The sequence below is a fragment of the Conger conger genome, chromosome 8 (genome assembly GCF_963514075.1).
Source record: "Conger conger chromosome 8, fConCon1.1, whole genome shotgun sequence".
Taxonomy (NCBI): Eukaryota; Metazoa; Chordata; class Actinopteri; order Anguilliformes; family Congridae; genus Conger; species Conger conger.
The window spans coordinates 53,949,611-53,962,274 of NC_083767.1; the positions used below are offsets into that span (position 1 = coordinate 53,949,611).

At 41.1% G+C, this 12,664-nt stretch overlaps 1 protein-coding gene across 1 annotated transcript; it reads right to left on the minus strand.

Annotated features, from left to right (window-relative positions):
- Nucleotides 1–7,505: 7,505 nt before the first annotated feature.
- Nucleotides 7,506–12,542, minus strand: sapcd1 (suppressor APC domain containing 1). The gene is made up of 4 exons (XM_061253132.1): nt 12,141–12,542; nt 10,021–10,263; nt 9,156–9,317; nt 7,506–8,473 (listed from the first exon to the last, which is right to left on the minus strand). The coding sequence occupies exons 1-4, from the start codon at nt 12,219–12,221 to the stop codon at nt 8,384–8,386; spliced, it is 576 nt and encodes a 191-aa protein (XP_061109116.1). The 5' UTR covers nt 12,222–12,542; the 3' UTR covers nt 7,506–8,383.
- Nucleotides 12,543–12,664: the final 122 nt, after the last annotated feature.

Sequence of the window (12,664 nt, forward strand, 5' to 3'; positions counted from 1 at the left end):
GCTAACATGGTGAAATATAGCGATAGGCATTTTACATTTTGTAATAATGTATATAGCGTATGTCTGAAACAACACATATAAATCAATAAGGTGCGTTATTCACATTAATTCATATTTTGAAATTTATCAGAATATCAGGTTCAAATTGTGCTAGGGTACAAACCCCTTAGCTACAGAACCACACATTTCTTTCCCCTGATTTCCTCAAAATTAAAATACGGGCTATGTCTTCAAGTGTCATATGCTAGACACACGATGTAACCATCATAAAGGGAGGGCGTGGGTTGAATTTGAGATCTTACAGTGATTGCGCTTTTGATCTCATCTCATTTGTCTTAGACAGTTCGACATGCCTCCTTCCACCCGTCCCCAAAAGATCACACGCACACAGATCGGCCACGGGTGAGGTTGGCCACGCGCGCATACAGTAAGTGGCATGGTTATAAAAATACTTTCAGTTCAAGAGATATGTCCGTTGCGATCATCCTCTGCATCCTTCGTCGTAGTTTTCGTCTACTAAAAATATTATCTGCTGTCATGTCATGTTGAAGATAATGCAGAAACTGTGGACAGGCTAGCTAAGAAGGTAAAACCTTCTCCGCTGAACTAAAAGAAAATTGTGTTGTTTGCACACTGTGTGAATTAATGCGCAAAACCGTCGAGATGCACTATAGTTTATAGTATATTATTATTATTATTATTATTATTATTATTATTATTATTATTAGATAAGCTATGTCATTATATTTTGTGGACCAGAGCAACGAAACTTGCTAGGCTCTACATCAGAGGCAATCATTTTATATCATAGCTTATTCATACATTGCGTCATCTATGAGTTATGAATAAAATGAATACAATTTTATCTAAATTATAAAAGCTTACAGTGTTGTAGATTTCGTCTAATGCCCAGGGATTTAATGCAACGATTAACCTACTATTCTTCAAAATGTAAAGCCTACAATGAAATTGAGATAAATAAAAAAATCAATAAAAACCATTGGCAATAGTAGCCTATTCCGCTTTTGACGTTAATGTTTAAGGGTTTGCTGAGTCATCTTTATTTCATTGATCTAACTATATATTTGAGTGTTCTACGCGTTCGAAAGTTATGTCATTTATAAGCCTTTTGAAATTGATTTCAATGTGCACTTGCAGTGAAGTTTGAACAAAAATTGGTGTCTTAAGAAAACGGGTTAGTTTACAGCGTGGAGATCTTATAAAGCTTCTTCCTGACTATATTTAATACATTCAAAGGAATGCGTTATGACCTGCTGAGGCTAGTGAGTCACTTGCATGAGCCTGCAATTATTGCCATAGTCTGGACAGGCTAATAATGTAACAAATGGAATATTGAGATTTTGAATTTTAAGTCGTGGTATTTGTTTGCTTATATGGAAATCATTTTACTGATGATTGTAACATTTCCCCGGCATAAGTGAGTATATGTTATTATGAATTATATATGCTGCCCCTAATTTTCAATCTCAACCCTAATTTGGCACTCCTGATTCTACAAAAGCTAATAGATGTTCCCCCACATCGCAGGAATATGACAACTGACCACGGTTTTCTGGAGAGACTTCCCTACGCGCGGTCCATGGCACTCGGTTTCCCTGTGGACCACCAGGGAGCATCTTTTAAAGATGCGTTTGGACTGCCTCTCCACTTTGACACCACTTACCTGAATTCATCATACAGGCACCGGTACACAAGCCGATTCTCTTATATACCCTTCTCCAGCCATATGGGGGTATATGACTACTCATTTGAGCCGGCGTTCATACGGAAACGAAATGAACGGGAGAGACAGAGGGTTCGATGTGTGAATGAAGGTTATGCGCGACTCCGGGAACACCTGCCCCAGGAGTTTGAGGACAAGAGACTGAGTAAAGTTGAGACTCTGCGTGCGGCCGTTAACTATATCAAACACATGCAAAGTATGTTAGATGAACAGGTAACCAACACGGAGAAAGGAGAAAGGGCACTATCACCTGGAAAGGTGAGAAGTTCTGGAGCTACGCCACAGCGGACAGAATGCAACAGCGACGGAGAGTCAAAAAATAGTTTTAGCGATTGTGGGGACCTGAGCTGCTAAAACTGATTAAAGTGTAGCCTGTGTAGGAATACTGACTTGCATTTGGCTTAAATAACAGTTTGACTTCGAATGGTTTATTGTATTTGAATAGTGGTTTGAAACACGTCATGTAAATGAAAGTCTATGCCAAAAAACTATCAGCGACGAGTTTAATAAAAGCTTCCTTCCTTTGTCTTTATCGCCTATCTCCTTTTCTTTAGAAGCTCAGTCGGCCTATATACACGCAGTGAAAACTTTATTAGGTAGACTTGTACACCTGCTTGTTAATGCAAATATCTAATCAGCCAATCATAAGGCAGCAACTAAATGCATAAAAGCATGCAGATGCGGTCAAGAGGTTCAGCTGTTTGAATGGGGAAGAAATGTGATCTGCCAGACAGAGTGGTTTGAGCATCTAAGAAACTGCTAATCTCCTGGGATCTACAGTTTGCAGAGAATTATGTTAAAAAAATTAATTTAAAAAAGACATCGAGCGAGCAGCAGTTCTGCGGACAGAAACGCGTTGTTAGAGGAGAAGAGACAGACTGGTCGAAGCTGACAGTAATACAAATAACCAACAGTGGTATGCAGAAGATCATCTCTGAACACACAACATATCAAACCACTAAATGGATAGGCTACAGCTGCAAAATAATAAATAAATACTCTAATAAATACCTAATAAAGTGTCACTGAGTTTATGTAGGCTGTGCAATAATGGTCATTGCTTCAGAATTATTTTCTTCATGTTGGGTAGCATTTGTGTGTGAACCATTTTTTAATTTCGAGAAGTGCAAAAACATTTTATGTTTCTGTAATGAAAAGATTTATCTCTTACCACTCCTATATGAAACACAATGATTTTATATGAAGAATTAAAACCAATTTTCCTTTAAAAACAAATCTAATGAACTGCATAAAAAAAACTAAACGTATTCGCTTATTTGCCGAATTGAGTTAATACAGGAACTTTTGAACCATTTCTGCTATTATATTAAATACCAAGAGAGTTCAACAATTAAAACCACATTCATTGCAAAAAAACCTCATTGCACAGAGAAAAGCAACTTTAAAAAAAAGGCCATTTTAAAACCTGACGAACCTGTGGGATAATTTATCCCCAGCATTTGACCCATCCTAACTACTTAGGCACAGCCACAGTGCAGCACCCAGGGACCTCCTTGGTCAAAAGCAATGGAAGGAGTACACCTAGCCTGACATACATGTCTTTGGTGTGGGAGGAAACCTGCACAAATTCTACAGAGAGAGAGAGAGAGGAACCAGGGCATACAGGACTCAAACCTGGAACTTCCTCTTCCTTGCAAGGCAACAGTGCTAATCATGGCACCACTGCATCATTCTTACAATGCATTTACATGACAGGAATTTAGTAGATGCTCATCCAGAACCATACAGCATTTTTTTGGCATGATCTTTTATAAAGCTAGATGTTGAAGCAATGCAGGTTAACTACCTTGTATAAGGGTCAATTCCTTATTGTTATACTACACTGCCTCCACTGCCACAATCTTATAAATAGGGCACCAAAATCAACACCACTTACAGACAAATGCAACCAAAAACATTTTCACTTTGTTCTCATATTTAAACAAAACCTTTCCTTTCTGAGAATGTTAAGGAGGGAGACATCCCCAAATTGTTGGAGCACTCATTACTCATTAACTCAATAACTTACAAAGACTTGGTTAGTTAACCCCGTGGCAACCAGGAAGTGGAAGTGTAGCTGTCCTTCCTCGTACATTGAGGAATGCATTTCAATAAAGATCACACAACCCCTAGATATAAAAAATATAAAAAACCCCACAGAACCAGCAACCTCCATCTATCTATCTGTTTTGGCTTCATGTCTCAAAAGATTTGGCAAGCAGGGAAGCAGGATGCTGATCCTAATTTTTCTAATAGAAAAGTATCTGCAAAATAATAATAATAAAACACAGCAGAAAGACAGAGGTGGAAGCCAGCAGGGCTGATTACCAGTGAACCATGCAGGTAAGGAGGAATGGCTTTCACTGTCAGAAAACCATGAAATCTCTACAAAGAATGCTTGCCTCTACAGTGTGAATTAGACCCGGTAATTAATGCTGTGCAGGTACCCTGGTCTTGATGGTTCAGTGACAGACTTTGGAAAGAAAACAGGAGCTACTTACATGAAAGGCTGCTTCCATAATGGCTGCTCTCCGAGATTATAATCGGACACAAAAACAAATTCCTCAGTTGCATCTCACTCCAAAAACTTTTTCAAAAAATGTGTTTTTGAATGCGAGTGCATGGACTTTTACAGATAAGAATATATTTAATCCTTAGAAACACAGAATGAACAGAATGAACATTACTGTGAAGAGTAACACAAAAGGTGAGATCCTAGCAACAAAAAAACTTTCCAATGTTGTTAGTTTACACAAAAGTAAACATTTCTCCATATGCCCTTCTTTAACTACAGCACCTAGTAATGTCTTATCCAAAATTAATTACAGAAGAGGAATAGAAGTTCACATTTTAGGTTACTATACTTCGTTTTCAGTTATGGCCAGATTCAACACCCTGAAAGAGCCATACCGACATCCATATTTTACACATGCTGGGTAATAAAAACCAGACTACAAAAGAAATATCCACACACTGCTCATATGTGCCTATTGTAATATACTGTATTTTATGTTTCCATAGACAACATTTTGACCATGTCTAGACTTCAAAGAGCACTCTATAGTGTGTTTCCTCTGATACAGTTTCCCCTTAGACAGTGACTAATGTTGATAAGAGAACAGAAGCATCTCAAGCTGGTAACCTGTAGGAGCCTGAAAGTACAATCTCCACTGGGGCTGCCCAACCCTTTTCCCTGAGAGCTACTGTCTCGTAGGTTTTCATTTCAACCCTAATTTGGCACACTTGTTTATACTAAATTAGCATCTTAACAAGATTTCTAGCTGTTGAATGAGGTGTGCTTTATTAGGGTTGAAGTGAAAATCCTACAGGATGGCAGATCTCCACAAACAGAGTTGGGCAGCCCTGATCTACAGACACAGGCATTCTATTTAAGTCTCAAACCTGTTTCCACAGAGGTCCGTGTATATGTAGGTTTTTATTACAGCCAACCAATGCCTTAATTGACTGCCTTAATTTACTCCAATGACTCATTCAGTCATATGCATTTAACTGCATAGAATCACAGAATATCAGCAACAATTGTCATTTAGGCAACACAAACAACACATGTCACTTTAGATACATTTTGTGTAAACATACTGGCCCTAATTCAGCAAATAATTGAACCAATTATATAACCAAGATCTGGGGCTGCCTACACATTATGGCAGTGCATTGGAGACCCCTGATTTAAGTGTACTGCTCAGGTAAAGAAGGTGCTCCACCCTACAGGCTGCTGGTTTCACAGTCACCGCTGGTATACTCCTGAGTAAGGAACTCACCTGATTTACCTCAGTAAACACCCAGCTTCATTAGAGGACAGTATGTATTAAAAAAAAAAGTAGGATTCGTAAGTTCTCTGGATAGGGGAAAGGGGGAAATTATAGGTGTTTGGGGCAGACAAGCAGACATAACAAGGCTGTTCCTCACCAAGCAAACAAACAAACAAACAACATGACAAGCAAGCTGATACAGAGAGCCAGCATGTGATAAGGGTAAACATGCACTTTGAGAACAATGCCATTCCTATGGTCTGGAGAAGATTACTTTAACCAGAAACTGTAATAATGTTTTCCAGCAGAAGGAAATGAAGAAATAAAACAATTTGATATAAATGAAATTAAATAACAAGAAAGCAAAACAAAAAATGAAACATAGTAGTGATAACAGTTCAAATGGCAAATATGACCAGAAAGAATTGTTATATATATATTACAATATAATTCATGTAATATATAACATACAAAATATTTAGATATATTTTATATAGATATATTTTTTGTATACTATTGTATGTATATATAATTATGTATTTTTTTGAAATTGATTCTGTTATGCCCAAATGTGACTAGCCTTGGCATATCATGCAGCCACACGTTACAGTAATATTCACCCTGATAGTGTACTGAGCGAACACAGGGCCACGCACTCCTGGTTAAGTGTGTTTACGCTTCAGGCAGGAACAAAGCTGGTCACAGAGAGGTGGAGTGCGCCTCTGAGCCAGCGCCCTGTCAGTGATGCACAGGGCAGATAAGCCTTATCAGGTGAGGCAGCGTCAGTGCGGGACCACCAGGGACGGAGCCGCTACGAGTCGCGACAGAAACCCGGAGAGGCGGGCGGAAACGTGCAGAGGAAAACAGCCAGGTAAGCGCTGCACTCCCAGTGCTGGTACACTAGCTCTGCGCCACAGCAGAAGCACAACATCCATACAGGCTTTTTTTTATAAGATGTCCGATGTAGATTACTTCAATCATTTCTGCATCGCTGACTGTTTCCAACTTCAGGCTGCAATTCATTCACTGTGGCTACTGAAATCTGTAATATGTACAGTGGTGTGAAAAAGTGTTTGCCCCCTTCCTGATTTCTTTTTCACTTTTTCACACAGGGCCATGTAGGTTTGGATTTTTTTTTTTCTCCCTTAATAATAAAAACCTTCATTTAAAAACTGCATTTTGTGTTTACTTGTGTTGTCTTTGACTAATATTTGAATTTGTTTGATGATCTGAAACATTTAAGTGTGACAAACATGCAAAAAAATAAGAAATCAGGAAGGGGGCCAAACACTTTTTCACACCACTGTATATATTTAAGATGTCTACTACTACTAATAGTAGTACTACTACTACTACTCAATTAATGGTTGCCAGTACTGTCAATCCCTGTATAAAGCAGTTCATAGTGCCTGACACACAGTTCATTGTAGTGGAGTAGAGCAGTAGTGTTCATTCATTACATTAAATTCAGCAGAGGCTCTAATGAAGAGCGGCTTACTATAATAGGAGAACCAGAAGTGCATTCACCGGATAAAAATGCACAATAGGGCCAGACCTGGCTAACAGCATTCCCAGAGCAGTGAGTAAAGATGCAGCATCACTGAAGCTCGAGACTAGCCCAAGATAACTATGGTAACGATGAACCAAAGTACAAATCCTAAACACATACAGACAACCAAAAGCCCTATGAAAAGAAGCACAAACATGGCCACTTTCAGAGTTCTTTCCACCACTGCCTGGCCAGTGCTCCTGCCACGGTTAATCTGGCACCCTGCTGGGCTACAGAACACAGCAGGCACTGGCACACTCAAAATGCAATGCCAAACTACAAGGGCATGAGTGTACTATGCCTGATTTTTTACATATTGATCGCTTTACCTGAAGAACAGAGATGGAGACTAGAACTCACAACATTCCACAAATAATAAAGCAAAACAAATCGGCAAATAAACATGCATCTTCAGAAGAAAATGCATAGAATCGATATATGTGATGTACCCAATTTTATTTGTGCATTAGAATAAAATCCTGTACATGATAAACATCAAAACACTGTCCATTTTACATTTATTTACATATAAATTGAATTTATCTAGGAGGATATGTGTGTGTGAATTTTTCTTTTAGCATATACTCAGGCATCACAGGTTGCGTGCATCAAACTGGGCAAGTGCTGCCATCTACTGTGCGATTCACCATTACTGACATTTCATTTCTCACAATGCATCTATTCTGTTGTTGACCTGGAGTTGCTACTAACAGACCCAACATCTGCCTCCAGGCCTAACCGCTATTTAGTATTAATAGTGATTCTCTAGCAGCGTTTAGGGACAGACAACTTCAACACTTCTCTCCTACAGGGCTGCTATATGATCAGAATGTGAAAAACATCGAAATCACCAGTCAGACAAAACTATGGAAACTGATACCACTGGAGGTACAAAATAAGACAAATTTCTGATTCCCAAACGAGAATCTACTTGGTACAGTGTTTTGTCTAAACCGGCAAGAAAAACCTGTGCTGATATAGTATCCAACTTTTAGCTTATATCTAATTTATAGCTTTCATAAATAAACTTTAATAGGCCCTCAAACATTTGGTATTTATTTTTACATTTAGTAAGCACCCAGTTATATTAATGAAAATCTTTGTATACACAGTATGTAATCAAATAATATTTCTTCCATACATATTTACAATGAGTACTGAAAATTCTGACAGAAATGTGACTCATTGCTTGCCAGTAGTACACATTAATAGCTGTTCTCACCATCTGAGAGTGAAGAACTGGTGATGAAAAAATGTGCATTGGAGTATAAACAAGTGTGAGCAGTGGGTTTTTATGTTCCAGAGTGGGCTGGTCAGTCAGGAAGCCTCCAGCTCATCGAGCTGTTGGAGCAGGCCGTCTCTCTCCTGCTCCAGCCGGGAGATCTCACGGCTCTTCTCACTCACCTCCTGAGAAACAGACATGAAATTATTACAGCATTCCTCTTTTCCTGTTTAAGCTCAATGTTGCAGACACTTCATTCAATGTGTTTTTATACTGTGTCACAGAAAACAGTCCCATGTGGAAAAAAAATGTGAATCATATGTGGGAATTACCTGTACTTTAATATCTGTTCTTATATTGTTTATTACACATACTATTTTACATCATATATTTACATACATGTGGGTTTATGTGAGTTCCATGTGGGAACAGACATGTGGGTTCTTTGTGGGTTTTCCATGTGGCTTTTCCATATGGGTTTATTTTAAATAATTTTGTATACAGTTTTCCTTTCTCGGAATTTGTAAATGTCAATTGTAGTGGGGATAGAACCATAGCAGTTCTGTACAAGAGATATGATTAAGCCACTGAGATATAGACCAATGGTCCCCATCTAAGGGAAGCAATAATACCTTTACTGCTATTCCAGGTGTGCCACCACACTCTGCAGCGGCTGAATCACATCTCTATCTTTGAACTCCGCTAGTCATACTTCGCATCAGAAGACTAAAACTGACATTTAGACTAAAGGCGTCTAATTGAGGAGAGTAGCGATGATTGCATGGTGAGAGCCAAGATCCTGCTGACTGAACACTCCCAGGCAGAGAGGGAGAGAGGGATCGACCGTGTGGATGGAGTAAATGTTACCTGTATTAGCAGCGTGTTCTGCCATCGCAGGTTAGACACAGAGTCCCAGCTCTCTTCTGGGCATGGGCCAGCAGCCACTTTGGGGTCACACATGAGATTCCCCAGACTTCCGTTCACCCTCTGCATACGAGACCTGAGGAGACACGATCGGGAAGGGTCCTCCTAGTCAGAGAAGGGGAGGGATAATGAGCTTCAGTGTTCAATTTACATACCGGGCGGTCTGTAGTGTAGTGGTTAAGGTACATGACTGGGACCCGCAAGGTTGGTGGTTTGATCCCCGGTGTAGCCACAAGAAGGTCCGCACAGCCATTGGGCCCTTGAGCAAGGCCCTTAACCCTGCATTGCTCCAGGGGAGGATTGTCTCCTGCTTAGTCTAATAAGCTGTACGTCGCTCTAGATAAGAGCGTCTGCCAAATGCCATTAACATAATGTGAAAATTAATTCATTAATTCATCCATTATCCTAACCCGCTTATCCTGAACAGGGTTGCAGGGGGGCTGGAGCCTATCCCAGCATACATTGGGCGAAAGGCGGGAATACACCCTGGACAGGTCGCCAGTCCATCGCAGGGCACACACACCATTCACTCACACACTCATATCTATGGCCAATTTAGACTCTCCAATCAGCCTAACCTGCATGTCTTTAGAATGTGGGAGGAAACCGGAGTACCCGGAGGAAACCCACGCGAACACGGGGAGAACATGCAAACTCCGCACAGAGAGGCCCACGGCCGACAGGGATTCGAACCCAGGACCTCCTTGCATGATACCAGTATAACAATAAGAGAACGACGAGAGATGGTGAAATATAATCCGTCAGTAGTGCAGTAAGTCCACTGCTTTAAAAACAGGCCAGCAATTACATTGAACGTTGGAAGACTCCGATGCAGCCACGGAGCGCTGCGTGTCTGGCACCCCCCGTGGCCACTCTGGTGCCAGCAGCACTCAGCGGGAAGCGCCTCGTCGCGCGTGCCCTCTCCGGCGAAGCCCTGCCTCTCCCGGTTCTCCAGCAGCCGGTCCTCGTACCACAGCCGGCCCTGCTCCAGGACCTGCAGTCCGGTCCACAGGCAGTCCTTCTCCCGCTCCAGCTCCTTCAGCCTCTTCAGCTATGAGAGACCAGACCGGCGTTAAACATATCGCATTACATTACGGGCATTTAACAGACGCTCTTATCCAGAGCCACGTACAATACCAAAGAAAAGTGCAAATCAAACCCAGCGACAAGTGCATTGAGACCCGAGAGGAAAGTACAGTTCCGATTCTGAGAGTGATCACATGGATACAACTTTAAACCCTTGAAAAGTACATCAACTTACCAACTAGCAACATACTTACACACATCTATCCACACACCGCTATATTTATGTTTTTAGGTAGCTAACGGGAAACTGAATGAAATGCTAGTCATTAGAACAAGGAGGCTGTGGGTGAAAGAGTAGACCCTGACTTTCTGAACAGGTCACACGATCGAGTTAATGAGCCGGTGAGTACAGCGCAGTGGCACAGGGAACAAATTAATGAAAAATGGCCCTTTGAGTTTTTGACAAGTTGCTGTGAATGGGAAGGCTAAACAATGAAGAATCTGCCACTGAAGTGGCCACAGGAATAGAGAGCGAGTCGCAGGAGGTGGGCACATATTGTAAACCAGTGAAAATTAAAGATTAATACTGCGCTGTAATAAGAGAGGATTACAGCACAGGCGTAATTCAGTAATAAGGTGTTCACACTGAGGAGCCAGTTTTAAGAGGTAAAACAAGGTCCTTTGAACTTCTTTTGTGGTGCTGTAACCATCTCAAAAGCAGTATTAGGTTCATATGAAACACACAATGCATTTAATCACATCCCTTTCACTGTTTCTGAAATTAACATTTTTATGTGAATGCTGGGATTGTCTGGATCATTGTGTTTCAGCTGATATTTGTCAAAATAATAACATTCTGTTAAGAATATCACTATTCTTACGAGGTGCAAGGAAGACACGTCAAAATTCACCTCAAAGCTGTTTTTGAGGTGGTTAAATTTTGAATGTGTTTAAAATTCAGCGCCCATCCATGTTTTGAACACACTGGTAATAGGAACTCAACACTGAGATATCAGAGGGAGAAAAGAGGGACGTGGGACACGGAAACCAACTAAACTGAGAGGTGATGTAGAATTCAGTGATTAAAGTGTTGTTTTAAAATGACAGGAATGTTCAATCCAAACCACTGCAGTTGACAGCACGCACGCTGAACTGCAAGTGTGAAGACCTCTAGAGGTGACCACAGGCTTTGTGTGGATTAAAGGAGGCCCTGCATTTAGGTGCGAATGACAGCCCCTCTCCCCCACAGACACTGCACCTGTGCTCCAATTTAAACATATACACTCAGACTCTTCTGCCATTAAGATCCTCATGCTCATCCTCACGCACTGCACATACAGACACTCAACAAAACAGACATTTCAATTAAAATCTGAAAGATTTGATCTCCTCCAAAAAGCTTTTGCTATCCCAAATGCCCTGCTTGCATGACAGTCCTTGCATGACATAATGTAAGCATTACTCATACTTAATGCTATGTTGAGGTGTGTTCCACAAGGTAAATATGCAGAAGGAGATTGAGCAAAACAAGACAGGGAAAACATTCAACTTGAAATGTCAAACAGGGTGGATTTCAAACATGTATGGTTACTTCTAGCTGAATAAACTGTAGACTTCCTTTATTGAATTATAATAGCTCAGTGCAGTAGGCCCATTCTACGAACACATACTGGACAGATCTAACACTGACAGGAAAGCAGTCACGCAGACACCTATAATTATGAAAATGCAGTTACACCCATTACAAAACAGTCACTAACAGCAGGCAGTGCCCATAAAAAAATAAATGAAAACCAAAACCAAAGAGCGCTTGGGAAACACACACAGGCATAGACACATACCCTCAAACATGAACACACAGGTGCTCCCCACGCACAAGCTCGGGTCCGATGCCAGTCTTACCCAGAGGAAGAAGCGGAGAGCGTCCAGACTGTGAAGACTGCTGTGCAGAGGGAGGATGACCACAGTGTAGGAGCCCGCCATTGGCCAGGCTGGGGGCTCCGGTTAAACGGAGAGCCAGACACCAGCACACGGGACAGAGAGAAGGAGTGAGCGGGCAGCAGAGACCGTGACAGAGGGAGGGAGAAAAAGAGTGTGAGAGAGAGCTAGGGAAGTAGAGAGAGAGCGTGAGAAAGGGAGGAGATGAGAGGGAGAGAGAGAGAGAGAGAGAGGGCGGAAAAGAGTGCACAGGCAATAACCAGCTGCAGGGCAAGCTAATGAAAAATTCCACGTGTCGTCGCGATGGCTGGTTTATTGACTGAGTGAGACGGTTCAGTAGGGAAAAAATAACACTGACAGAAAACAGGAATTTTAAAAAAGGGTTGGTGGTCTCAGGCACTGTTCCCTAACGGTTCTGAGAAGAGGAGGCAGGCACTGGAAAAAAAAAAAATTCTGCTTCTTACGAGAGCCAGAAAACCTTCCTGTTC

Excerpts from the sequence above, each read along its gene's own strand:
- sapcd1 (XM_061253132.1), bottom strand. The coding sequence starts at position 12,221 with ATGGCGGGCTCCTACACTGTGGTCATCCTCCCTCTGCACAGCAGTCTT. Across the intron at positions 10,264-12,140 it reads CTCTCCGCTTCTTCCTCTGG|CTGAAGAGGCTGAAGGAGCT; the intron begins GTAAGACTGGCA and ends GGTCTCTCATAG. Across the intron at positions 9,318-10,020 it reads GGAGTCTTCCAACGTTCAAT|GAGGACCCTTCCCGATCGTG; the intron begins GTAATTGCTGGC and ends TTCTCTGACTAG.